Source organism: Populus alba, chromosome 13 (assembly GCF_005239225.2).
Source record: "Populus alba chromosome 13, ASM523922v2, whole genome shotgun sequence".
NCBI classification, from domain to species: Eukaryota; Viridiplantae; Streptophyta; class Magnoliopsida; order Malpighiales; family Salicaceae; genus Populus; species Populus alba.
Window position 1 is genome coordinate 11,552,643 of NC_133296.1, and position 27,329 is coordinate 11,579,971.

Here is a 27,329-nt window from a genome sequence, read left to right on the forward strand (position 1 = left end):
ACCCTTAATTGACCCTAAACTTTTAATTTTATGCAATTTTACCCCTATTGAACTTCAATGCCAACCCTATATTTTAGCGCCTTTTTCAAATTAGCCCTTGGTCTTGATTTTATGCATTTTGACCTTTAATTGATCATTCAAATTTCAATTTATTTCAATTCACCCCTGATTTTAATTAATTGAGTCCCTATAGTTCGGTGCTTTTTGTAAAATAGTTATTGGTTGTGAATTTCTTTAATTCAACCTCTAATTGACCTAAAAACCTTGATTTTCTTGCATTTTTACCTCTAATTTGAACTTGTTGACTTTATAAAAATTAAGTTTGGTCTTCTAAAATTCTAATATTCTCAATTAAGCCCAAATTAGTCTTCCAAACTTAATGTTTCACCAATTAAGCCCCTCAAAAAATAATTTGACTCATTTAAAAAATAATTAGTCCTTGCACCTAATTAAATCTTTCAATTGGACCCAAATTAATTCTTAAACATAATTAAATGTTAATTTGGCCCATAATTAAATCAAATTGACTTATTAAAAATTTAATTATGTTCTTAGACTTAATTTTTATGCATATTCATCCAATCATGATTTAATTTGACCTTAAATTTAAATTATCTCTTTAGTTTTAGGTATAATAGGGGTGCAATTATGCTTCCAATTCCATATGAAATTACAGCTTGATCTTCCTCTACATTTGAAATCCTCTCAGCTTGTTTTTGCCAAAATATCAGTCTTCTTGCTATTATTATTTATTATTTGATTATATTTTATTTGAAAATAAAGAAGATCAATTTGGGGAATAACCAAAAAATGAGTTATGATAGCCACAATGACCTCGACGCCAACCTCTTTACCAACATCTCCGTCATGAGCCACCCACTCAACCACTAACAGGCCACCCTCACATCAGGAGTAGCCATAAACTTTCTTCCAGTAGCCAGCACCACCAATAGTCGACAGTAAGACTAGCTGACCTCTCTTTCCAAGCTAGGTAATCCTCTTTTCACTTCTTTTTCTTCTTTTTCTTTCCTTATTATAAGTTCAACTCCTACATGCAAAACAAGAATTTATTCTGCATGTAGGAGACAAAATTAATTAACATGGTTGCTGGGCCAGGCCAATACCATCTGGGCTATGGACCTGAACCATTTCGACTTAACCCAGATAGCTAGGTTGGGTTTAGCCCACCCAAAAAAAGAACAGTTTGTTGGGCTACCAGTTAGCCCACCTGACTAAGTCAAGGTGGACCTATTTCGGTCTAGCCCAGATGCCTAGGTCGGGTCCAGCCCAATTTATAATTTTTAATAATTTTAAAATATAAAAAAGTCAAACTTTTCAAAGGGAATTTTTTTTTTTAAAATATTTATTGGTCCTTTGTAAGTTTTTTCAATAATTTTACATAATATCTGGTTGTAGACTTACAATGTAAGATACATACTCGATATTAAAAAATAACTAGTTTCCTCCAAAACTTAAAAAAAATAAAAAAAAATTTTATTTAATTTTTGTTTTGTTTTTTGTGCATACGACTATATCCTAAAAGTTTTCTAAGCATATTTTCATAATAAAAAAAAATCATATTTTTACCATGTTTTAAAAATACAAAAATAAATATCGTAACCAGTTTATGATTATCCATCGGAATTTGACCTAAATACAAAAAATACAAATTATTCTGTTTGAAATGTTAGGAATTAGTTATATTTAAGAAATAAATACAATGCTAAAATTTAGATTTTAGAACAACTACACTTTTACCTAATAAGGTAGAGACTTTCTTACGAAAAGAGATTTACCTTGAATCTTAGACAAAACCAATGGATAGAAATGCGACTTAGAATAACAATCAAACAATAATGCAACTTATCTTAGGTAGGGTGCACTGAGGTGATGCATCTTCTACTTCCACAGCCAATCCCTTACCTGAACTCTCGCATACCATAGGTTTTTTAGTAACCAGAATACTACGTGATGACTCCTAAACTCATAATCATAATTTTATAATTACCCCCAAACCTTTTTTTCAACACACCTCTCAAAAAGCAGACCCGCCATCGCTCGATGTCGCGCATGCCCTATGACAACATGCAAACTCATCAATAAATACACAAAATCCATTATTTATAGCCTTCTAAAATGAAACATTTCAACCTCCATTTAAATAACCAACCCATCCTATGATAACTTGTTTAAACTATGGCATTCATAAGCCTAAAGTCTTGATAGCTACCAAACATCCAATTGTAGAATGTTACTCCTTTTTATTAACTACTACAACAAATCCTATTTGTTACTCTTAATTAGTTAAATATCTGCATTGGTAAACAAAAATGTTGGAAGAGTTTAATGCTTTGATTTGAAATGGCATGTTGTCCCTGGTTCCACCTAAACCATATCTTAATGTCATTAGCTGCAAATAGGTATTTAAGACCAAACATCATTCAAATGGGACTATTAATAGGCACAAAGGTCACCTTGTTGTAAAGGAATTTTATCAGCAAGAAAGAATTGATTTTGGAGAAATCTCCAGTCTTATTGTCAATCTTTTGACATATACAAAGTAAATGTATATTTTTACTTCTTCATATTGATGATATTTTTATTTTTGGTAGTGATACAAAGGGTATTGAGAGTCTTATTTAATACTTATCATCTCATTTTGATATAACGGATCCTGGTTCCTTAATTTTTTCATGGGAATGGATTTTTATTATGACTCTCAATCCATCACTATCACTCAAACAAAGTATGATATGGAGATTTTAGAGCGTTCTTTTATGATTAGTGCTAAACTAGTTTACATATCGGTGGCATGTGGCTCTAAAATGTTCAAATTTTATGGTGATTCTCTTAATGATGGTACATCATATCATAATATGGTTGGAGCATTACAATAACTCACCATGACAAGACCATATTTATCTTATGTTGTAAATCAAGTCTGATAATACATGCATTCTCCCATAATACTACACTTTGAGGCTGTCAAACAGATATCACATTATCTTAGAGGTATTGTTGGCTATGGTATCACTTTTCTCTCAGTATCTTCTTTCTCTCTTAATGCTGTATTCTTTGATTTGGATTGGGTTGGATTACTAGATAATCATCGTTTAACAACAACTGATTGTTTATTTCTTGGTCTTAACCTCTTCTCTTGACTCTCTAAAAAGCAATTAACAATTTCACGCTCCATTATTGAGATTGAATATCGGGCACTTATTGTTACAATAAATTTATATTGGATACAATCTTTAATTTGTGATCTAAGTATGTTCTTGGCTAATGCTCCCACCTTGTTTCGTGATAATATCAGCACTATTTATCTTGTTCTCAATCCAATACTGCATACACACACAAAACATATAGAAGTTGATTACCATTTTATATGTGAACATGAAACACACAAGGAGCTCTTCATGGTCAATTTATTGGAAGTGACAATAGATGGATTTACTAAAGTCTTGTCCTCATCTCGGTTTTCATGGTTTTGAAACAATCTCAACACATCTCTCTACCGATTGAGTATGAGGGAGGGTGTAAGAAAATATCACTCCCACATATGCAGTCAAGAAAATTGTGCCAATAATAGAAATATTCAAGCAAGGAGAGGAACATCTCATGATCCCTTTATAGCTGCAAAACAATCCCATGACAATTGCAAAACGCTTCCTTGACTAGAGCTACTGGATCTTATCTTGTGATCATTCTTGCAATTCATGGTGATTATTTACTTCCATGTATATCTATACAAATCTTATATGATATCATAATCAATTGGTTCAAGTACAAATGTCCACTTCATATCTTGCTTCTTCAATGACTTCATGCCACGAGTGCGTACCACTGTTTTTTGTTTTTCAAGTCATTTATTATGAGTTAGCTTTCATATAACTTCAAGTTTGTTTGGAATTTTTTCTATACGATCTCAGTAAAACCATCTATAGTCAACGATCTATTTTACATTGGAGCCCTGGCTTGCCTTGCCTTGGCATTGCTATTTTGGTTATTTTTGCTACAATATTACGAGTAATTGCCAACAAGTACATGTATTTTCTCATAAACTGTCGACCATCACATCTATGTATATATGTTTTTAATCCTACTTGTCTGCTTACACCTATATAACAATGTAGTTGACAGTTGCAAGTATGTTGTAGCCTTGATAGATCACGAGATTCATCTCCCCTATCACCGCAACTTCATTGGTTCATACTTTAACAATTAACACATGACTACAACTAAAAGTTCTTCCAATTGCTTTTGTATGATCGCTTTTATCTCATATGATAAATGCTATGTCGAATAGCTTAAAGCAACAGCACCTGTGATTCCAATAATATATAGCGAATTCAAATCCGAACCCATCTTGGTGGACTATAAATTGAGCACCATCACCATGAGGATACGTACCTTCATATCATAATCAAGCATAAGGGGAAACATGAGGAGTTTCAGTACAGATTTGGTTTTGTCAGTCACTTTAATGTTAGTGTTGTTAGCCACTCGAGCTTGTGCGCAGCCACAGCAAGGCCAAGTACCTTGTTTTTTCATTTTTGGGGACTCGCTGGTAGATAATGGAAACAACAACAGGTTGCTTACACTTTCTAGGGCCAATTACAGGCCTTATGGCATTGATTTTCCGCAGGGTGTCACTGGTCGATTTACCAATGGTCGAACATATGTCGATGCCTTGGGTAAGTTTCGTTCTATGATATGCACTTGGGATTTTAGAAAAGAAAAAACAACCATGGAGATTACTATATTATGCGAGAAAATGTATATATATCTAACTTAACTATATTGCATGTATTTTTGCAGCTCAACTTTTTGGGTTTCGAAATTACATCCCACCCTATGCGAGAACCAGGGGTCCAGCGCTTTTAAGGGGAGTGAATTATGCATCTGGAGCTGCTGGCATCAGAGATGAAACTGGAAACAATCTGGTACTTGGCCACATTCTTACCATTAATCTCTTGATGCATTTGCAAGATGGAGCATAATTTGACAATATGATTAGTAAATAAGATTGAATAAAAAGAGCTTAGTAACCTTGTGTGCATGTTTTGATAGGGGGGTCACACCTCAATGAACCAGCAAGTAGCCAACTTTGGCATGACAGTGGAACAAATGAGGAGATATTTCAGAGGAGACAACAATGCACTCACTAGCTATTTAAGCAAATGCATCTTCTATTCGGGGATGGGAAGTAATGATTATCTCAACAACTATTTCATGTCTGACTTCTACTCAACTGGCCATGATTTCACTGCAAGTGCTTTTGCGGCTGTACTTCTTCAGGATTACACTCGTCAGTTGACCGTAAGTAGATAGAGTATCAAATTTGTTTTTCAAAATATTTTTCACCGAGAGATTGAACATGTTCTCCTTCGAATCTCAGCAACTTTATGCCCTGGGAGCTCGGAAGGTGATTGTAACTGCAATTGGCCAAATTGGCTGCATTCCATATCAGCTCGCCAGGTATAATGGTACCAACAGCCGCTGCAATGAGAAAATCAACAATGCTATTTCTTTATTCAACTCAGGGCTCCTCAAGCTAGTTCAAAATTTCAACAATGGCCGATTGCCTGGAGCCAAGTTTGTTTACCTCGATTCGTATAAAAGCTCTAATGATCTGTCTCTCAATGGAACCTCCCTCGGTAATTATTACTTGCACGTTGATTTGTCATAGAAACTTCAAAATCCTGCTCAATTATCCTACAAGTATGCCTGTTTTGACTTGTGAGAATGATATACAGGATTTGAAGTAATAGACAAGGGATGTTGTGGAGTGGGGAGGAACAATGGTCAGATAACATGTCTTCCTCTTCAACAGACATGCCCGGATCGCAGTAAATACTTATACTGGGATGCCTTTCACCCGACAGAAGTGGCGAACATCTTACTCGCTAAATTAACGTATAATTCACAGACTTACACTTATCCAATGAGTATACAACAATTGACAATGCTATGAGAGAGGGATCAAATTCAACTCTTTATGCCCGTCTTCCTGTAATAGCTCTTCATATGTTTGGTTGGTTCTTGGTATTTTGTTCGAAGCTATTGAGTTAATGCTTAATGTTAATGTGTGGAAGAAGGTGTAATTGTTTCCTTTGTTTCTTAACACCAATTCAGTGCTACCACCTTCCATTCCTTCTGTAATAAATGTGGTGAGATTGAGATAATAAAAGCAATTGAAAATTTCCTACTGCTTCATTATAGCAACGGAAACACGTTTTCGGGAATCCAAGGCAAGTATCTTTCCTTTCAAGGCTGAGTTTCCTTAAAACAAATTAAGTCTCCCAACTTGGTCCCCAAGAATCGCCAAAACTAATGCGTCTCTAGAAGTTCAAGTCTCATTGTAGCAGAGAAAAGTTCTTAAATGTGCAAGGAAAAACAAAATGAAAAACAGCTAGGCCTCTTATTTTGGACACGGGAAAAGGAGACTGTGTTAGCTAGGTTCCTATTTGATTGATCAAATACAAGATGTCTTGTAGTGAACACTTGCTGCAATTAGTCACCGCAGTTGGAAGTTAGACGTCTAGGGCCAGGATACGATTTGGGCTCGAGGGAGCATAGTTCCACTGCGTGTCAGAGCACATAGCAATACCAGTGATCCGCTTACAATGCTCGCAGATTTTGGTTGAAGATATTGATTTTAGAATTTAAGACGCACCATACACAATGCACTGGTGAAACTACTGCAAACATATTTGTAGACAGAAAAATTAAAAAAGGCAACATTTCTGTTGAAATTATTTCAACTGCATTAATTAATTACCGCTCAGTATCAAGAACCAGACTGCGGGGCAGCCTGTTCGTTCTGCTTTCTTTCTCACTTATTCCCAAGCATGGACAATCACACCAAAAGAGCAATGTATCCAAAATAGAGAGTTTTTTTTCGTTTTTTTTGAATGGGATAGGGAACAAAACCAAATCAAAGTAGTTGCATTAAACGTAGCAATTAGAACATGCACGTGCACAACAGTTCTTTGCTTTTAAATACAAAACAAACTACGACTCTCATAGATCAGTGATGTAATAAAAATTATGAAGATGGCATGAATGAAACAAAGATTCCTGTTAATTGGATTCCATTTCAAGATTGGCAAGCTGCTCTATGTTCATAGGATAGACCATGCTCAAGTCCCCATTGAAGGCCTTTCTTCCCATCAAAACATTCACAGCTTCTGTTGGGTGGAATGCATCCCAGAACACATACTGTTCTCTGTTAGGACAAGGTGTTTGGAATGGAAGACATGTAATCTGACCTCTATTTCTCCCAATGCCGCAGCATCCACGGTTTATAACACTAAATCCTACAAAGAAATATCAGCGAAAATTAAAAAACAAAAAAACAAAAACTACTCAAGATACAACACACACAATTTATTAGAGCCAAGAGGCACATACCATATGCTGGGGAGTTGGTGAGGATTTCTCGGAACATACGAGCAACATCAATAAAAATGAATTTTGCTCCTGGCAACTGATTGGCATTGAAGTTTTTGAGCATAGCCTTCACATTTTCATTGAAAGGTTGAACTAGCTTGTTAACTGAATCAGAGCAGTTTCCTGCAGGGCTCTGGGCCAGGATGCTAGGAATACACCCCATCACTCCTAGCCCTGCAATAACAAATTTACGTGCTCCAAGATTGTAAAGTTTAGTTAGTTTCCGGCTATATTCTTGAGTCAAGAGATCTGCAAATTGTCTTCCATTATACCGGTTCCGTGTTGGATAGTTAGGCATTAGATAGTTATTAAGGTAGTCATTGCTGCCCATCCCTACAAAAAATAAGCTCCGTCCAACTTGCCTAGCTACATCATCTGCTCCAAGAGTATCTGTAATCTGATCGAGCGTGTTCTGAAAATTCCTTATCTGTTCATCAAATGGTATGCGACCAACCTGATCAAAACAATAATACATCCAAAACAATTAGTCCATGTTATATCAATACAAGTATGCAAGTTTAGTTTGGTCATGTGTGATGGCCAACCAAACATCTACTTAATTATATTCTATTCCTGTGAATACGAAAGGGTCATTTATGTCTGCCACAGACACTGTAAATTGCTTGGTTCGTAGGCAATGTAGAATTGTATTGCATTCAATACAGAAACTGTAAATACACAAGAAGGTGCCGGAGTAACTAGATCAATGGTCCAAGTATAACGAGCCATGTAAAGAAATCCAATAGGTTAGAAAAACATAAAATTGGTATCAAATGACCCCCTCGAAAAATGATTCAGCAACCATGCGTGCATATCTTTAAGGCTTCATTAATATGTGTGATGATGCATGCTACTTAATTCCGTATGTATGAATGGATATGCTTACAAAGTTTCTGCCTGTGACATCAAGGATTCCGGCAGCTGCAGAGGCATAGTTGATACCATTAAGCACTTGATCTCCTGATGCCTCAGAGTGAGCAGGAATCAGAGGGAGTCCTAGTTGTTCAGCTGCGGAAGAAAATGGACAAAAGCCAAATTTGGTAATCACAAACAGGAGATCAAAACAGGACTGCATTATGGTGTCATCATTAACAATCACAAATGTGTGTGCTTAGCCAACTTCATAGGGTATGCTGCATTGCAATATTTGTAATTATCATTTGGAGAATGAAAAAAATGACTTTTCCTTTCAAGAAACCAAAGAAAAAAAGTAAATGAAAGGTGTAAGAACCGACCCTAATAATATGGAAAAGAATGTGCTAAGCATCAAACTACTGTCTCCATATTCCAAGTGGTTTAAAGTAAGTACAAAAAATATAGAGGTCTGTCTCCTACAAACAATATTTCGTCTGACTATCAAAGAGGATGAAAGAAAGGAAACAATGGCCATGAAGAAAAATATATTTTATGTCTGCATGGCATCCTGAGCTCAAATACTCCATGAAAGCTTAACATAAAAGCAAGGAAAGCCAAGGAAGAGGGCAGGAGAGGCTTACCAATTTCATCAACCATGGTGTAACCATTGCAGAAACGACCAGTAGGACCACCATTGAAGTCAATACCATAAGGGAAATAGTTGGCCTTGGCAAAAGAAGGAAGGTTATTGTTATTGCCATTGTCAATGAGTGAGTCTCCAAATATAAACATAGCAGGCACCATCTCCCTTCTCCTTCCTACTTGTGATCCAAACGGGTCCACATTTTGGCCTAAACCTACACCCAACAGCAAGAAAATCACCAGCATGCAAGGCAGCTTGAAGGTAGCCATCTTCAGCTAAAGAGAGGAAGCAAGACAGTAGGAGTGATAATTGAAGAGTTGTAAAATAAGAGTTGAGATCTTTGTAATCGTGAAAGGAGCTTTAATACAGGATGGAAGGTGGGTAGTTCAGAACTAGTAAATGTAGTCAACTGTTTTCTCCATTGCAGTAATTACTAATTACTCTCTGGTATGTGCATCGCGCCCGAATACATGCAGGCATTTTCACACTTGTGGATCTTGGTCCCTTCCTTTTCCCTTCTGAAAAAAAGAAACTTTTTAAAAAACATTCAAATTTATTGATTCAAATATCACCAATTTATTCTCCAAATCTTGTTTTTCCTTGGAATTCGAATTGTATCTTCTTAACCTAAAACGACGAGGGTGGCAATATCTGGGAAAACAATGCTAATAGGGGTGGCATTAAGACATTAGCAAAGAAAGAGCATGCTGCCCCTCCAAACAACCAAGCCAACCACTCATGTTATTGAAGGAAGGCCTTGAAATCTCATTATACAAATATCATGAAAGTTTCATGACTCGAAGCGTTTGGAATAAATGCGTTTTTGTCCATACATTAGTACAGTAGGTGATAATGTTTTCGATGCCAAACAAAATTGTTGCAATAATAACTATTTTAAAAAATAATATAAATTATATTTTAAAATTTTATCTAATAGTTTAAATTACTGAGTTGAGATAATTCTTTAATATAATATCAAAACCTTAATAATCAAGCAGTTACGAGTTTAAATCTCATAACTTCTATTTATTTAATAAAAAAATTAAGCAAAAAGTAATATGGGTCTATTCAAATTTTAAAATCAAAGAATTTTCACTTAAAAAGATGTATTAGAAAATAATACAAATTATATCTTAGAATCTTATCTAATAACTTAAATTATTGAGTTGAGATTGTTATTTGACACCCTTATACTCCCTAATAAAAATAGAAATGTTATACGAACTAAAATCATAGCTTTGGAACTAACAATCTTATGCCCCCCTTTGCTTTCATACATCAGTTGGAAGCTCCCACTTTCCAATTTAGGCATTAATGTCGAACAATACTGATTATATTGCATTAAGCAAGGTTTTTTGGATACTATATAATTTGGTTTGCTTTCAATTACTCAAATGGAAGCTCGAATCTGACAACACAAGCGGCTCTGCAGGATTTAATTGAAGCATGCAAATTACCAGAGACCGATAATTGATTATGGTCCCCATGTCTACTAACTGCGCAATAATTAATTTATTTATAGTTTTAACTTTGAATTCTATACTTAATTTGATGTACCTTAATTATAATGTCATATACTTTTTTTATTATTATAAAAAGATATTCAAACTCGAAATTTCTTGAAACACAAAGAACATTAATGTATGTAGCTCCATATATATGATATATATTTTAAGTTCACAACAATCCTTAACAAGTAGATTTTGGACACTCGATAGCTAGACAAACCCTTTAATTATTTTTATAATCCACATTTGCATGATGATTCTATAGTAAGCTATCATAGGGTGGGAAAATTAACCGAATTATCCTAAATATTGATAAAAATAGATCCGAAATTAACTAATGGTTTTTCAAGTTTTTTTTTTCCAGATAATTTCAATTTGAAATTTTTTAAAAATTTCACTTAGCTCAATTCGGTTTAAGTTTCAAAAAAAAAAAAAAACCAAATTGGAAAAACTCATTTTAAACTAAAGTTCCATTAAATCAAAGCCTATGAAAAAACAACCCAACTAACTAAAAAGTATATGAATCAAACTGAAGTTATTTGATTTTAAAAATATAAAATCGAATTCCAAGCTTACCACTTTGGTTCAGTTATTCGATTCAGAATTAAAAAAAAAACAATTCGGCTTTATTGGATCTTTTGGTCCAAACCGAGCCATTTGAACCGGTAAGCTATCAAAAACCTGATTTTGGAGATTTCACAACTTGATGGGCGAATAAAGCTAGCGTTAGTAACCTAAGCAAAAAGTTGCAGGCAAGTCTTGATCGACGGCAATCATGTTTCATTTTGATAACACCTGGAAGAGACGCGGATAAAAGAATCAGAAGGGCCAAGTCATTTTAATTCTTGTAAAAGGAAAAAAGAAATAAAGTCAGTTTATAATCGATGGGTGGAAATGGCTGGGAACTTTATCCACTCCTTGGAATTGCAAACAAGATCCTCTTGGGGTTGAGAATAAAAGAATTCCTTCCCAATACCACTCAGGCAAAGATTTATTATGCAACAAAAGTCAACTCCTTAAAATAAAAAAAAGGTCGAGCTAGGTAGTAAGGTAATAATAATTCTAGTTATGTCTTAAAAATGAGAGAGGTGTTCTTAGAGCAAGATGACATTTGCATGTGAAAGGAAACTGAAGGGGTCCTGTCAGACCCCAGACAGACAGATGCTCATTCAATTCCTCTTCTGTAGTTTCAACTTTCAACTTTCCCTCTGTCGATATTGGTTTTCCCTAGATAACCATTAGCTGACTCATTAAACCACATTTGCTTTTTTGGTGGACAATGAATACTTCTTTTTGGTTCTTATGCTACAATAATGTTTCATTGTGAAATAGTTAGGGTTTACGCAGCAAACACAGTCTCTGAAGTGTCATTTTCAATTCCCCTTCATGTTCTTGACTTGCCACCCCAGAGGTTTTATCTGATCATTGCCAGTTAGTTCTAGGATCAGCAGCTCAGAATTAGGGTTGGAGACCTTTCTCTGAAATGTCATTTTTAATTTCCGCTTCATCAATTGTTGGGTCAATGCTACTCAAAGCGTCCTAACAAATTCAACCTGGTCAGGAAACTTGGTTATTTGGCAAATAAATTTAAGAGATGGAATCATTTAGAAGAGGAAGGGGACTGCTTGAGTAAATTGAGTAATCTGATTGCATAGCATTGGGAACTCAGTAAATGTATGGCAACTATTTGGATATGAAAGTCCAGACAAAATCAGTGCAAGTTAAGAGAAAAAAAATACTAGATTTTTCCATCCTACACTTGTTTGATAATCTTTTATTTTTCACACTCATTCAACCATTCCATCTTGTCACACCCAACATCACAAGCAAGCCTATAAAAACAAAAACTTATTTGAAAATGGGGTAAAAATAAAAGAAAAAAAAGTTATTACCTAGTATTATGATCACTAGAAATACCTCACAAATCAATGTAGATTTATTGTAAGAGATTAATTATGCTAAAAAAAAGATATTATTACCCTAAAATATGCTGCATTGCTAATCTTCTCATTTATTCCTAATAATTTGTTAAGTGTAATCTACTGGTGATAGCGAGTCTATTACTATTAGTTAAAACCTATTTGGTTGGTTTATTTCTAATCATTCTAAAATCTGGTTTATTTTTTCCACTCTTAGTTATTATCTTTGGATAACACTCGGTGAATCAACAATTCTAAGGTTGGTAACTTCAAATCATAACCTATGATTAATTTTCAATCAAGTCATATTAATGAATGATCCTTGGGTTTATATTGAGCTCATGGAACCCAACCCAAATCCTAGAAAATGTTAATGGAAGTTCCTCAATGAAGTTTACTTATCCTATAGCACTTGGGTTCATTCACAATATTTATTGAATAAAGGCTTAATAATCGTGATTTATACTGAAATGTGATTGGTGAGTATTAGACTCAAAAGTTTTTTAATACTCATGATTTCGTTATCGGCGAATATTAGACTAAAAATTTAATACTTTCGATTTTGTCATCGATGAATATTAGATTGAAAGTTTTGTTGTTTAAAAAATAAAGATGGATTTTTTCTTGACACAATCTTTTTGAAAACAAAGATGAGTTTTAAAAAGCTTGAAATGTCGGTCTAATAAGCCTTTTAATCTGGGTCGTAACCTTAATGAGATTTATAAAAAAGTTATAAACCCCAACATGGATGCATGTATGAATTAAAATTGATTTTATATTATTTAAAGCAAAAGATCATGTCAATATATATTGTTGAATCAATTACCATATATATAACATGTTGTGATGTTAAGGATGATGATTAAATGACCATGGAAAAAAAAAATAAAGATGAAAAATTAAATGATCCAGTCGAATGCATTCAAACACAAATATCAATTTCATAAATATTTTTCAATCTTAAAACCTCATCACAACACATTAAAATCAATAATAATCTCAAAATGCAAGATTGTATTCATTCCAACATAAATATCCATTCAATGAATAATGCCTAATCAAAACCTTATAAAAAAACAAATCAAAATCATTGAATACGCAAAATATTTATTCAATAGATGTTTAGGTTTCAAAATAAATTTTTAGAGTGAACGAGGATGACTAGGAGGAGCTGAAATAGTAGTGAAAACCTGATGGAAAGAAGAAAATCAATAGTTGTGTGTGGCTAAAACACTCATAGAGCAGTTGTCATGGTTGACACATTATTTCACATGCCACTAATATTTGACTAGTTCATGGATGGCTTTATAGGGTGTGCTAGGCCATCCTCCTTCATGTGATGACGTCGTAAGCCACCTTCTACTGGTGGGGGAGATCTAACAATAGAAAGCCACAATGGTCTTTTTTCTTCATATTAGTTCATTTTTTTAACTTTTAGATATGTTCACAATGAGATTATTAGATTGTGGGGTTATATGATCGTGTAGTACCCTTTAATAGGAAAAAGAATAGTGATGAAATCGCTGGATTAGAGGTCAAAAGAGAGAAATTAAAAAGAGAAGTTTTAAAGTTGTTTTCTTTCTCTCTTTTATTGACGATGATGCACGGGCTATTGGTTTCAATTGATTAAGGGATTTTTAAGGGCTTTGAGTTACAGAGAATAGTGATGGTCTTATAAAAATTAAAGGTCGAAGGTAATAGAAATAATGGAAAGAAATTTCAGGTTTGGAGAGAGAAAGACAATGTTAGGATTTTTTTTATGGGAAAAGAAAGAAAAAAAATGAATAATGTTTTTATAGGGTTTATTTCTTCATATTTTAGCTCACATTCTCGTATAAAAAAATTATGGTGGCTAGGGCTTTGTTGGAACAAATGATGAATATTATTATTATTTTTTTTTTTGTAGTAACTCCTTTTCTCGACAATTCACTTATCTATTTATAGCTTATAAACTGTCATCTTTTTTCTTTTTTAGTTATATGATCCATAATAACTCAATTTTGTTTTGGTCTATTATTTTTTCTTGTTTTGCACTTTAGCTCTTAGTCCATTTTGTTCTCTATTTTGATTTTTGATTTTCTTATTTTCTTTGTATTTTCTTTTCAAAAAATAACATTAACATTAATCCAAGAAAAAATTAATTAAGAAATACATAATGGACTTAATGTATCAAAAACATATTTCTTTGAATTTGATTTTTTAAAAAAAGATGTCAACAAGAAAAAAATAATTTAAAATTATAAATAGGGTGTGCAAATGGTCAAAATGTATCGAAAACATATTTTTTGAATTGTTTTCCTATCTTTGGATTTTAGAAAAATATTTTGAAAATGAGGGTAAAAAATCAGGTTATGACATAACTTATATGGTCTATGGTGTTTTGAAGTAGGAAAATTTAACTTTTCAACTAAAGTAGTGCTAGCTATATTGGCACATCTTCCCGTATTAATAATCATGCTACACACCTTATTATTGATGTGGCATCCTTGTTAGAAATATGTTTTCCTTTTGCTTCTCTAACTCATCTTCCTTGATTTTAGCACTCGATGCATGCCCAACCAAAGATAACTCACCCTTAACTTGATACTCTACTCAATCATTAATAATCATGATAAATACCTTGTTATTAATGTGGCATCCTTGTAAGAAATATGTTTTCCTTTTGCTTCTCTAACTCATCTTCCTTGATTTTAGCACGTGATGCATGCCTAACCAAAAACAACTCACCCTTAACTTAATACTCTACTCAATAATTACCAATATCCTTCAAGTGGTGGCATTTGATCATCCTCACTATCACTTTTAGTTTCCACTTTCTCGTTATCATGCATAATAATAACTCATTTTTATATATTAATAAGCTATTTGTCTTATTCTCAAACATCAAAAACATTTTATATCATGATTATAAGGTGGTTGCTGAGCAAAGTTACATCTAATATTAGTGGAGACATTTTTCTTGCCCTTCAGTGTTTTAGAGTTACTCTTTTGAGCAACCCTATCATCATTCTTCTAATATAGACTCCATGATGAAAACAAACCAAAATATTAGCTCAACTTTGAATTTCCATTCCTCTTAAGTTATCATTCTACTTTCATAGACATGTGCATCATATCTTCTAATTCTATATAATGTTGTAATTCCATGACATTTGTTATCTTTTGGTTCAAACCATTCAAAAATCTTGTTATGGTAACTTCTCCATCTTTTATATTTTCCTGAATCATAGCTACCATCATTTTTTTTTTATTATAATCCTCTATGCTTTGAAACTTATGATATAGGTCCTTATAGTAATGACTAAGGACAATTTTGTTTTTCTTATAAGAACCTTCATTTCATCATAAGTCTCAATAGACCCCTTATTATTTCTCCTTCTATTTAACACAAGTTAATCCCACCAAATAATTGCATAAGTAATAAACTCCATCACAACTAACTTAACTTTTTTATCCTCAAAATAGTTATGGCAATCAAAGATTAACTATATTTTCTTCTCTCACTCTAGTTAAGTTTTTGGAACATTCTTTCATTAGAAAGAATGAGTCTTTATTTTAATACTCCTAAGGTTTCTATCTATACCATCACAATCTCTAAAATCTTATCTAAACGCTCTATCTTTTCAATGGTTTGGTTAAAATATCTCATTATTGTTGAATGATGCCTGATCAAATTCATTTCCATGTTCATCCTTATTCTCAACATCAAACACATCTATGGGTGTAAAAGCATGTCTCTCTTGCCTTTCGGTGTTAGGGACCCTTTAGGATTTTATATCTTGCAAATTAGCAATCATAATATCTCGTATATCCATTTGATCCCTCGTATTATCAAACAACACATTCAAATGCTCGAACTACCGTTGTATTGCCTGTAACATAAAGAAAGTGTTTTTCTTCTTCTTCTTAGGGTGATGATTCATCTTTGTAAAAAACATATTCAAATCTTAAAAAAAATATATATATATTAGTAATAAACCTCATACACTTCTATACATGTTTACACCCATAAATGTGTCACTACACTCATGTTTCATTCTTAACTTGGCATTTATCGATGTTATTCTCACACCATCTTGCATTTTGCCAATCTTAACCGCCCTCTTCGATTCTTTAGTGAACTAAAAAAAATCAATCAAAATAAATCTGATCGTAGAGTTCAAACCATCAAAGTCAAAATAACAAAGACAAACAAAAAATGAAAAGGAATTTAGGAATAACTCAAGAAACCTAATATGGAATTGACTCAAGAAACTCAAATTCAATATGGAATAACTTAACAAATATGAATTCGATATGGACTTTTAATTTGATATTTTTTTTTATTTCAACATATTACATTCTAGTAGATAATTTTTTTTAATTAGATCATAAATTGGAAAAGGAAAGAAAATCAAATTCAAGAAGAAGATGAATTTGCATTAACTATCTTAAATATGCGCACAAGATGAATCTAAACTCTATATGTGTGATGTTGATGCAAGGAATAAGTAAAAGAAGAACAAAATAGAATTTAACAATAAAGAACTTGATTTTAGAGCCAAACTTTGACATCAACTAATGCGAACCCGGTAAACAAAACCATATAATCCATAATGAAAAATTGAAATACGTACCTAATTACTTTAATCAAAGGTATATGGTTAAGAAGCCATAACGATAATCTCTTTTATAAGTTCTGAAAAGTTCAACGAAGAACAAAAAGCAAAAGTGCCTACATAATTTTTATTCAAAAAACAATATGTTTTTCACATCTTGATATAAAAGATATTTATATGTATGACTTAAATAAAAATAAACCATAATTAACCATGAGCTAAAAATTTGAACCCAAATAACTAACTAAATTAAGAGTATGGGTAAAATAAAATACAAAACTCAAGTCTGGAATAAATAAAAGCCCAATTCACATATTTTTTATTAATAAATTTTGAACCTTATCAAAAGGCCTTTTCAATGTTTGCTTGCAACAAAATCTTAATTTTATAGGAAATAATGCCTTTAACATCTTCTAGTCAAATAAAAACCTAAATCAACGATCAAATTAAAAGTACATTATTGTATTACTATTTGAGCAATATTGGACATTATAGTGTGTTAATGGTGGAAAATTATGCAATTTGATTTAAATAAGGCCTTCCTTAATGGTATTCTTTTAGATGCAATACATATGAATCATTCATCAGGTTATGATAATAATTCTCACCCACTTCATGCAAGCAAACTCTAATATTTTCTCTATGGAATTAAATAGGCTACATAATATATATTTTGATTTATCATTGATAATATGTTAGTCATATGAAACAATCCTTCGAGAGTTTAATCCCTAATATATAATTTAATTGGTGAATGTGTGATTCGGGAAATTAAAAATTTCCTTTAATTATTGATGCAACTTATACACCAAATGGTTTGTTATTACCATAAAAACAACATGTTGTTGATTTATTAGAAAAAAAATCTAGGATAGACATAAACAGGTCAGTCTTAACTCTAGTTTTTGTTTTTACAAATCTTTTTTTTTTTTTTCAAATATATCTCCATAAAGTTCAAGCAAGTATAGGAGCTTTTGAATAGTTGACATTGGCCTAATATATATATATATATATATATATATATATATATATATATATATATAGAGAGAGAGAGAGAGAATACTTATACATTCACAACAGGGGATCATTAGATAATAATGAAGAAAATACCTTATTATGTCAAGTTTATGCTGGGATATAGGGCTTGAATTAAGCTTTTTAATCCTACAATGAGAGAGGAGATCTAGGCGATATAAAAACAATATAAATAAAGCGAATAATAGTCTTCTTACTTAGCTTTATGGTGATAGGTGGATATATCTATGGTTGATAAGTGAAGTAAAAAGCAAGTGATTCATGACAATATAGAAAGAACAGAGTATGCAATGCATGTAAAACATCTATCACGGATCCATGACAAAGCCAGCACATAAAAGAGAGAGCCGAGATTGCCACTACTTCATCTTTAAATACAGAGTTTGGAAATGCCGTTGAAATTGTAATTTTTTTTAAAAAAAATAATTTTTTTTTATGTTTTTAAATCGTTTTAATGTGTTAATAACAAAAATAATTTTTTTAAAATAAAAAATATTATTTTAATGTAGTTCCGAACAAAAAACACTTTAAACTACAACCTCTATTACACTTTTAAACACCCCAAATTCTTCAATCAAGGTAACCTTGTCAAAAAAGCATGTGGTAAAGGAGGAAAATACAGAAAATTGAGCTCTCTATATGATTCTTTGGATAGTAGATAACTTAAAAGAGAAGGTTAAAATCTACACCATATTGATTAATAATATTAAAATATATAAATATTTGTGAAAGAGTTCTAGACATAATTAATATATTGTATGTGGAGAAAAATTATACTTGATAAATTCGTAATAAAGAGAAAGTAAAATGCAAACACATAATTAATATATTATGTTAATCTTGTAATCAAACAAAAACATTGTCTACTAATAACAAAGTACTCACCATACAATTGATAATAAATACGTAACAATCTCTCAAGTTTGTTACTTATGCAACACACAGGATTATGTAACCAATCATTGCTTACAATCTAAACATAACCCATGATCTATTCTTAATATTGAAATATTTCATTTTGTATAGTTAGTGGGTATGGAAAATTAGTGGTTATTGGTGCAAAGTTAGTAATCACAATGTTCTCCTCTACCTGCAAAACAAACTCTTTATTATTAGACCAAATAGCTCTAAAAAATAAATTCTGATAAGAAAGTTAATAATCTTTCATTAACCTTATCTTGAAGATATTGATTTGCAGCCTTCAATATTCCTTCCTATAAAATTAAATTCACATATAATAATCTCAAAGAAAAAAAAATGTGAAAATTAATGAATGTCTCATGAAAAAAAAAAAAAAACCTAAAATGGTTGAGTGCGATTATTTATTGAATCCATATTTGAATTATGTGAGGGAAAAAAGAATTGAAATTAAACTCATGACCAATTAAGGATAATCATGTTCTCTTTCCATTTAAGCTAAAAAGTCATTGGTAAAATTTATTAAATTGCTATTACTAAAATCGTGATTGGTTTGGTGGGTCCTAATAAATATTTTTAGTAATGGTAGCCATAACTCTACTATTCTCTCTCAAATCTTAATCTATGTCCTAAGAAAAAAGTAGGTAAATCCTTATTAAAAAGAGTGAAGACATGATAATGAGATTTATGAAGAGCCAAAGATTCACTTTTTAAAATATATATTTAAACTCCATTGAGATTATTGGAGGATTTTAGTGAGTAAATATTTGAATTAAGGTATCTTGTCCATGTAAAGAGCGAGAGCATTTTCTTCAAGGCCAAGGCTGAAAAGTAAATATTTTTAAATGAATATGATGAAACAATATAGATTATCGATCCTAAACCTAAGAATAATAAGGCTAAATAGACAACTAACCTTTATATATGCTCTTAATAAAAAGCTTATTTAGTGCTCTATAACCTAAGGTTGTTCGTAAGATTTGCAATCAAGCCTTTTAAATCTAATTTGATGGTAAATTTTTAGGTATTTGTATTGTTCAAGCAACATATATTGCCGCCAACAGCTAGGATTTTCCGTATTTATCTTACTTGGTTATTTATCTATTTCTTTAATGTTAATCGCATATGTAATATACTTCTGGTTTTCTTAATTTATCATAGTTTTAGACTTTAATCATTTTATTTATTAGACTAAACGAAGCTACAAAAGCTTTTAGAGATAAAATTAGTAATTTAATTTATTAGACCTTGTTATGTATTCTTTATTCCCATATGTTGTAACTAGATCAAACCCTCTTCTCTCTTTATGAGAGATTTAGAAATAAATTAGTGTCTAACATAAGACCTATATAGTATATGAATTATGCATTGCCAAGCTATAAGAAAGTGCCTACAGTGTTGACACCCATAAATACCAGTAGTCGTTAAATAATTGGATTCAAATCTAGCAAGTTCTTTTTGTAATGATACAGTCCATATCAATAAAATATTGATGTATGGAATCTTTTAAAAAACTAGCATCGTGTCTTTACAAATCTTATAATTGTAGTGGTTTATCAAAACTATAAATACAAAGGAACAAATCCCTAAATTCCTAATTATCATTTATTATTTCTTCTCGTGCATTGGGGTAGAAATGAGTAATTTTCACAAACATAGGTGTAAATATAAGAGTTTTGCCTAAATGTTTTAATAACTAGACCTATATTGAGGTTAGATTTTGTGTACCAAGATGAAATCTATAATTTTGGTTCAGTCAAAGGTAGGCTATCCATATCAATATTGGAAAATTGATCAATATTTTTCTTCATTCAACCAGACATATATAGGTATTTGACCTTATTTTTAGAGGTAATGATCTCCATATATCTCCTACATATTTAATTATGCACAATAATTAGTAATTTGTAGTGAAATTCCGAATAGATTTTTCTATTATGTCCCTAATTTGTGGGTTTTTTGTGACATTTTTGTAATATTAAAGACTTAATAAGTATAATTGAAAAGCTAAGGATGTAGGTGACAAACATTTATATCAAAGGACAAATTAAACTATTTATAAAATAAAAAAACAAAAATTGATGCAAAATGCTTCAATTTTTTTTTTTCCCATTAAAAAAAGGTTTTAGATCCATTTTCCCACTACTCTCACATGCAAACACATTTTATATGTAAATAAATTGACAAAATGAAATCAAACATATAGCAAAAAAGTAATTTTGGAAAGTACTAAATAGCTATATATCCTAGTATAGAAATTATAAAAGATTTTTTATATATTTTTTGAGAATGAATCCCTTAGTGTGTGTGTGTGTGTTTCCTTTTCTTTACTACCATATGCATGCCGATATGTTAATAACTATAGCTAATTAGAAAATGGATGATTGAGTACTAACCTTGTTCCTTAGCTGTTCAATCTCTTTAAACATGATGTTCATCTGTGTGCCATTAGTTAGTTAAACTTATGACAAATATAATTATTAAAAGCTCAAAGAATAATAAATTTGGCTTATAAGTATTTACACCTTGGTCGAACGAATTTGATAAATCCAAATTTCAAGATGTTTCTCAAGTTCAGTCAATTCATCTAAGGTCATTTCAGCAGCACACCCTCCAAACATGTACCTGTAATCCAAATTTCAAGATGTTATATCTCTTTGACACAAATCTTTTTGCATGCTTTTTTTTTTAATTTTAACATAAGATTTGATAATTTGTAGCTTGAAAGAAAAAAAAAACATTTTCTACATCATAAGTGAAAATTTTGTCATTTACAGATGCTAAATTTTAAAACATTACGTATTAAACTACCCGTCACTTTTTATAAAAACAAGCATATTGCACAGTTTATATGTGTGTGCGCACGCGCACACACACACATAAACCATGCAATATACTTGTTTTTATGAGTTTTTTTTTTTCAATTACAGGAAATGACTTCACATATTATTTTAGGAGTTGTACCCAATCTATCCTAAGAAAAAGATTATAGCCTCTTTTATATTCAATTACATTTGATCTATTCTAAAGAAAAAAAATTCTAGCATTTTTTATTTTTTTTTTTATTTTTATTTTGGATATATAAAATCTAAACTTCATCACATGTAAGTCATGATAAACTTCTATTAGTTTTGATGGTGAAATCTCACTAAAGGATATATTACAAGTATAACAACTTTTAAAAGATAAATGGGATGTAATTAAACATATAAAGATAGATATATAAGGCAATTTTTTTTTTTATTATTATTATATATTATAAATATATTGATCTTTTACATCTATTCTAAGGACTATGACATATAACCTCTTTTTCACTGTTAATGTAAACATCACGAGTGTTTGTTTTTACATTATAACTTGTATTTTAAAGTGGTTATCAAATTGTTTTTTGTTTGAAAAAAATATCAAATTGATATTTTTTTAGATATTTTTATATGATTTTGATGTGTTAATATAAAAAATTTAAAAATAAATATATAAATTTTTTATGCATTTTAAATTGAAATTCATTTTTAAAAGTATTTGCACCATAAAATCAAACACATGGTTCTCTATGCATGTTAAATTCACTTCAACAATCGATTAGACAAATAGAACTATAAATATAATTGATACAAACCTCAATCCTTTTTGCAATATTTCAATCTCTTGCTTCAACATGTTGATCTCCTCCTTCGCATCCTGATCATAGATTATTTTCCCATTAGTGAAAACATATTTAGAAAAATAGATAACACACATACATCCACTCACTTTTAAATATCATGACTACATTTTATAAGAAAGAAGTCAAATCGTAGAATTTTTTAACTTATGGAGCGTTCAAAGATGAAAAAACATATAATTAACATGCAGATTAGTTTCCAATTATTTGGTGAAAATTAAAACAACAACTAAAAGATTAACAAGAAAAGAATATAGAAGAGAAGAATCTCCAAAAATGTTATAGAAAATAATAAAATTGTCTCTAATTACTGCTTAATCAAAAACTTTGAAAATATTAGAAAAAACTTATTTTGTTTTTTTAAAAAATGCTCCTAATATAAAAACTAAAATATTTAAAAATATTAAGAATATTTTGTATATAAAAAAGAATTTTTGTAACTGATGACATAATCCATTTCTAGGTGATTCTCCAAATTCACCTTTTTTTTCTTTCCAAAATAAAATAATAAAATATTAATAGGCAGAAAACTCGTATTTTGACCAAAGCAAGCTAGCAGGATGTCAAATGAAGAAAAATCAAGCTGTAATTTTGGATAGAATTAGAAGTCTAATTGTACCCTATTTTACCCAAAGCTAAAGAGATAGTATAGATTTAAGGTCAAATTAAATCATTATTGAATGAATATGCATAAAAATTAAGCTTATGGACATAATTAGAATTTTAATAGGCCAATTTGATTTAATCATGGGCCAAATTAAAGTTTAATTATATTTAAGGAATAATTTGGGTCCAACTAAAGGATTTAATTAGGTGCAAGGACGTAATTATACTCTAAATAAGTCAAATTAATTTTTTTTAGTGCTTAATTGGTGAAATATTAAGTTTGGGAGCCCAATTTAGGTGTAATTAAAAAGATTGGAATATTAGGAGATCATATTTAATTTTTATCAAGTCAATAAGTTCAAATGAGGGATAAAATCACAAGAAAAATAAACCAATCTTAATTCCCCTAGTATTTTATTTAGTCATGATGGTCACTTTGAGCCAACAGTTGGCATCATTAAAGGTAAAATATTCCTCTTTCACCCCTTATAAATATGGGTGAATTTATGATCTGAGAGAGGAGAAAATCGGTTCCAAAGTTAAAAAAAAAAAAAAAAAACAATCTTAATTCCCCTAGTGTTTTATCTGCCATTATCACTTTTTTTCTTTTGTTTCATTGTCATGACTTTGACTCCTTCCGCCACCACTACCTCATCAACAACTTGATCATTAGTGGCCCAACACCTTTGCCACTCCATTTCCTCACTAGCAATAGGAGTAGCTATTTTGAGCTCCTCTATTTTCCCCTATATAATAACCTCTAGAATCCTTTTTTTTCCAGACTAGTAATGACCCCTGTACGTTCGACCTCTAGTCATCAGCAACAACAACAACAACTTCAACAAACCAACAATTGCCACCATTTAAATTTTTTTCCTTCTCCAACATCGGTAATAGAAGCAACTCTAACCACACTGACTGCTTCTTCTTCTCCCTTTAGCAGCCAACACTGTTTACCGATACCTCCACCAATGCCTTCTTAGTCGCTAGCCGAACCTTCTCCTCACAGTTGAAGCCTCCATGCTAGGTAACTTTTCCCCATTCTCCTCCTTCTTTTTCTTTCCTCCCACCATCATCACCTTTAATGCATAACAAAAATTTATTTTGCATGCATGCAAGGTGCAAAATAATTATCCCCTAAGTTGGGTTAGACCTATGTCAAGTAGGGTGTATTAGGGGTAATGCGTTCTGTCCTTGTACAACCAGTCATTTACCTGAACTCTCGCAGACCATAGGTTTCCTAGTAACCATAGCGCATTGGATGGTGACTCTTAAACCTTATAATTATAAGTTTATGAATAAATCCAAAACTCCTTTCTTTTCCCAACACAATACCTCTCAAGAGGCAAATAACATGTTGTTCGACGTCACCCCGCGACAATCAATACCATGAAAGCTTTGCTAGGTGTCTTGGAAGTAAATAGTTAAGGAGAAAAAGATTGGGGTGATATTCGTGTGGGCTCTCCGATTGAAAAAAAAAAAAAAAGCATGCTCTTCAAATGGCTTTAGAAACTAGGAGAACCACGTACACAAGGCTCTCTTGGGTATTTAAATAAGAAGTATAAGCCTACCCTTATTAATGGCCTTCCTATCTTTGATTGTTCTTTATTAGAGACATGGGCAGACATCTCTTCAATTGTTAATTCTTCTGACCCTATTTGAAATTCCTTATGAAAAAACTATTACTTCAAACTAGGAGATGGGATAATAATTCTATTTTGGTTAGATTGCTAGTTAGCTGAGACACCTCCAAAATTCTTCTTCTCTCAGCCTTTTGCTTTGTCTCGAGATCTAAGAACAAGTTGTTGATCTATGTGTTATGGATAGTAACACCATTGCTTAGCAGTACACTTGAAAAAGAAGATTACAGCATCTGATGCTGTAATCAACAGAATCAACAAGGCCTCTTTTAACCAAAATTCCCCTTGTGTAAATTTTGCCAAGAATGGCCATCCAAAAGAAGACTTCAACCTTAGGAGGAAATATCGTAACTATGCTTTTACGACCATTAGAACCAGCATCTGATGCTGTGGAAGCTTTTGAATAAGAAAACGAAGATTATGTTTATCTATTTGTTATCTACTTTTGCATGCATTCAATATAGTTATTTAGCTGTATAATTAAGAGAGAGAGAGAGAGAGAGTTAATTAGATTACATACCATATCAGGCTGGGTCTCAATGGCAGCTGGTTCTGGTTGGGACGTCCCCCGGCTGGACTTCATGTACCTCTCAATAAGCCCTTGCATGTTTCTTAAACAATAAAGAAGAGAAAAAGTTTCATTTTCCTAGCTGAAGGACATTAATCTCTACAGATGTGTAAAAACTTCAAGAAAAGCTTGTGAAGAGTATATTATATCATATCTAACGCGTCACTCACGAGGGAAAATGTCCATAATTTCATGTAAGGTTACATGCATGCATAAATCGACACATGTTTTTCGTTCGTGCAAGCAAATATACGAGTGTGATCACACATGTATATGTATGCAATATTGTTTATGGGAATGGAAAGGGAGAGGGAGGGGAGGAAGAGAGTTACCCGTTGGTGGCTAGTTCATAGAGCTTTCCATGGGCGGAGAAAATGAAAACTCCAATTTCAGCATCACACAGCACAGAGAGCTCCTTGGCCTTCTTAAGGAGACCAGATCGGCGCTTGCAGAAGGTAACCTGCCTGTGTACAGAGTTCTCAATACGTTTCATCTGAACCTTTCCGCGAGCCATTCTTGATCTTCTTTCTGATTAATTTTTTGAAGTTTTTTGAAAGCTTCCCAACAGACAACCGTACACTAGTTTGGACTAGCTTAAGGTAGCTGCAATCCTCCCTTCTCTCAAGGAGTTGTCGTCCCACAATTGCTTCTCTAGTATGGCCGCTTCAAAACTTATATATTCTCAAAAGAGAATGGGAATCCATGTCGTGTAGCTGCCTTTATTCTTCACTTAGTTATGTATTCAGGGTGTTTTAGAGTGAGATCGAATCATGTTTCTAAAAAATTCTAAAATTTAAATTGTTTTAAAATTCTAATATATAAAAAAATATATTAGAATTGGTGCGCATGAGGCGTGGCCGGCCAAGCAGAAAAAAGCTTTCACATTTCACATGCAACCCATTGTTTTTAACTCCAGAAGACTTGGTGCCCATGTTGTTGGTTGCTTTCCATTTCCCCCACCACTTTTCATTGTTTCCTGGCCTTTTCTCTCCTTTCACCTTTCGTCTCTGTAGCAAAGATACACCTTCTCTGCTTTCAAGGCCTTTCCGATCTTCAGAAACACAGTAGACTCCCTCTTTTTGGAGCCAGAACATTAAACAAAACCCTAGCTAGCACCGCCCACCACTCATTCATCTTAGCTCTGACGACAAGAATCTTGTCAAATCACTTGCACTCAATCGGAAGCCATAAAGAGAACTTCACTTTGATTTCTGTGGCTGCTTGGAGAGGCTCGAGCAGTTGGCACGTGGATATTCTCTTGTCGATCTTCTATGATTAACATTTTTTATCTGTGATATAAATAAAGGTGAGGTTCTCCATTATCTTTGAAATGATGTAACTCAATTTTATGGAGTAAATGGAAATAGCTAGGCTCTTGTCAAAAGATGTCAATTTGTCCGCATCCGGGAAGAAGTCGTCTGGAAGATACAATTGTTATGATTCATGCTGCTTCATAAAATTATGGTGTTCACGAGTATACTCCTTTTGTGTCATTTAGTTTTCATCGGAAGGGACTCACGGTCCAAATTTTGAGTATCCCTAATTTTAGAATGATGAAAATTGGCTTGCATTGTACCGCGGCTTGATTTTTTTGTTAACAAAAAAATCATGTTTAGACACTACAAGCATATTTTAAAATAAAAAAAATGTTCAAATCAAGTCAAAGACTATCAAATTCAATAAATGGTTTCATTTAATTATATATATAATAAAAATGAAACAATAATAAATATACAAAATATGATAACAATGATCTTCGGGGAAAAAAAATCTATCTAAAGAAAAAATATACTACTATATCTGGATCATGAGATTAAGAAAACTCTATAAAAAATAAATTAAAATAAATTATAAAATTTAATATCCATTAAACCCAATATTGATGAATTAAAGTTTTTTAAAAATTAAGTAATGTAT

At 31.9% G+C, this 27,329-nt stretch overlaps 3 protein-coding genes across 3 annotated transcripts; 1 reads left to right on the forward strand and 2 right to left on the reverse strand.

Annotated features, from left to right (window-relative positions):
• Positions 1-4,402: 4,402 nt before the first annotated feature.
• Positions 4,403-6,213, forward strand: LOC118035540 (GDSL esterase/lipase At1g33811). Its single transcript, XM_035041137.2, has 5 exons — positions 4,403-4,697; positions 4,822-4,946; positions 5,074-5,322; positions 5,402-5,660; positions 5,760-6,213. Exons 1-5 carry the CDS (start codon positions 4,445-4,447, stop codon positions 5,975-5,977), a joined length of 1,104 nt encoding a protein of 367 aa, XP_034897028.1. The 5' UTR covers positions 4,403-4,444; the 3' UTR covers positions 5,978-6,213.
• A 544-nt stretch (positions 6,214-6,757) lies between these two features.
• Positions 6,758-9,291, reverse strand: LOC118035541 (GDSL esterase/lipase At1g71691). Its single transcript, XM_035041138.2, has 4 exons — positions 8,952-9,291; positions 8,342-8,463; positions 7,417-7,909; positions 6,758-7,322 (listed from the first exon to the last, which is right to left on the reverse strand). Exons 1-4 carry the CDS (start codon positions 9,220-9,222, stop codon positions 7,087-7,089), a joined length of 1,122 nt encoding a protein of 373 aa, XP_034897029.1. The 5' UTR covers positions 9,223-9,291; the 3' UTR covers positions 6,758-7,086.
• A 9,571-nt stretch (positions 9,292-18,862) lies between these two features.
• LOC118035561 (agamous-like MADS-box protein AGL12) lies at positions 18,863-26,075 on the reverse strand. Its single transcript, XM_035041159.2, has 7 exons — positions 25,745-26,075; positions 25,365-25,455; positions 22,554-22,615; positions 21,457-21,556; positions 21,328-21,369; positions 19,186-19,227; positions 18,863-19,103 (listed from the first exon to the last, which is right to left on the reverse strand). Exons 1-7 carry the CDS (start codon positions 25,924-25,926, stop codon positions 19,011-19,013), a joined length of 612 nt encoding a protein of 203 aa, XP_034897050.1. The 5' UTR covers positions 25,927-26,075; the 3' UTR covers positions 18,863-19,010.
• Between the last annotated feature and the right edge of the window lie 1,254 nt (positions 26,076-27,329).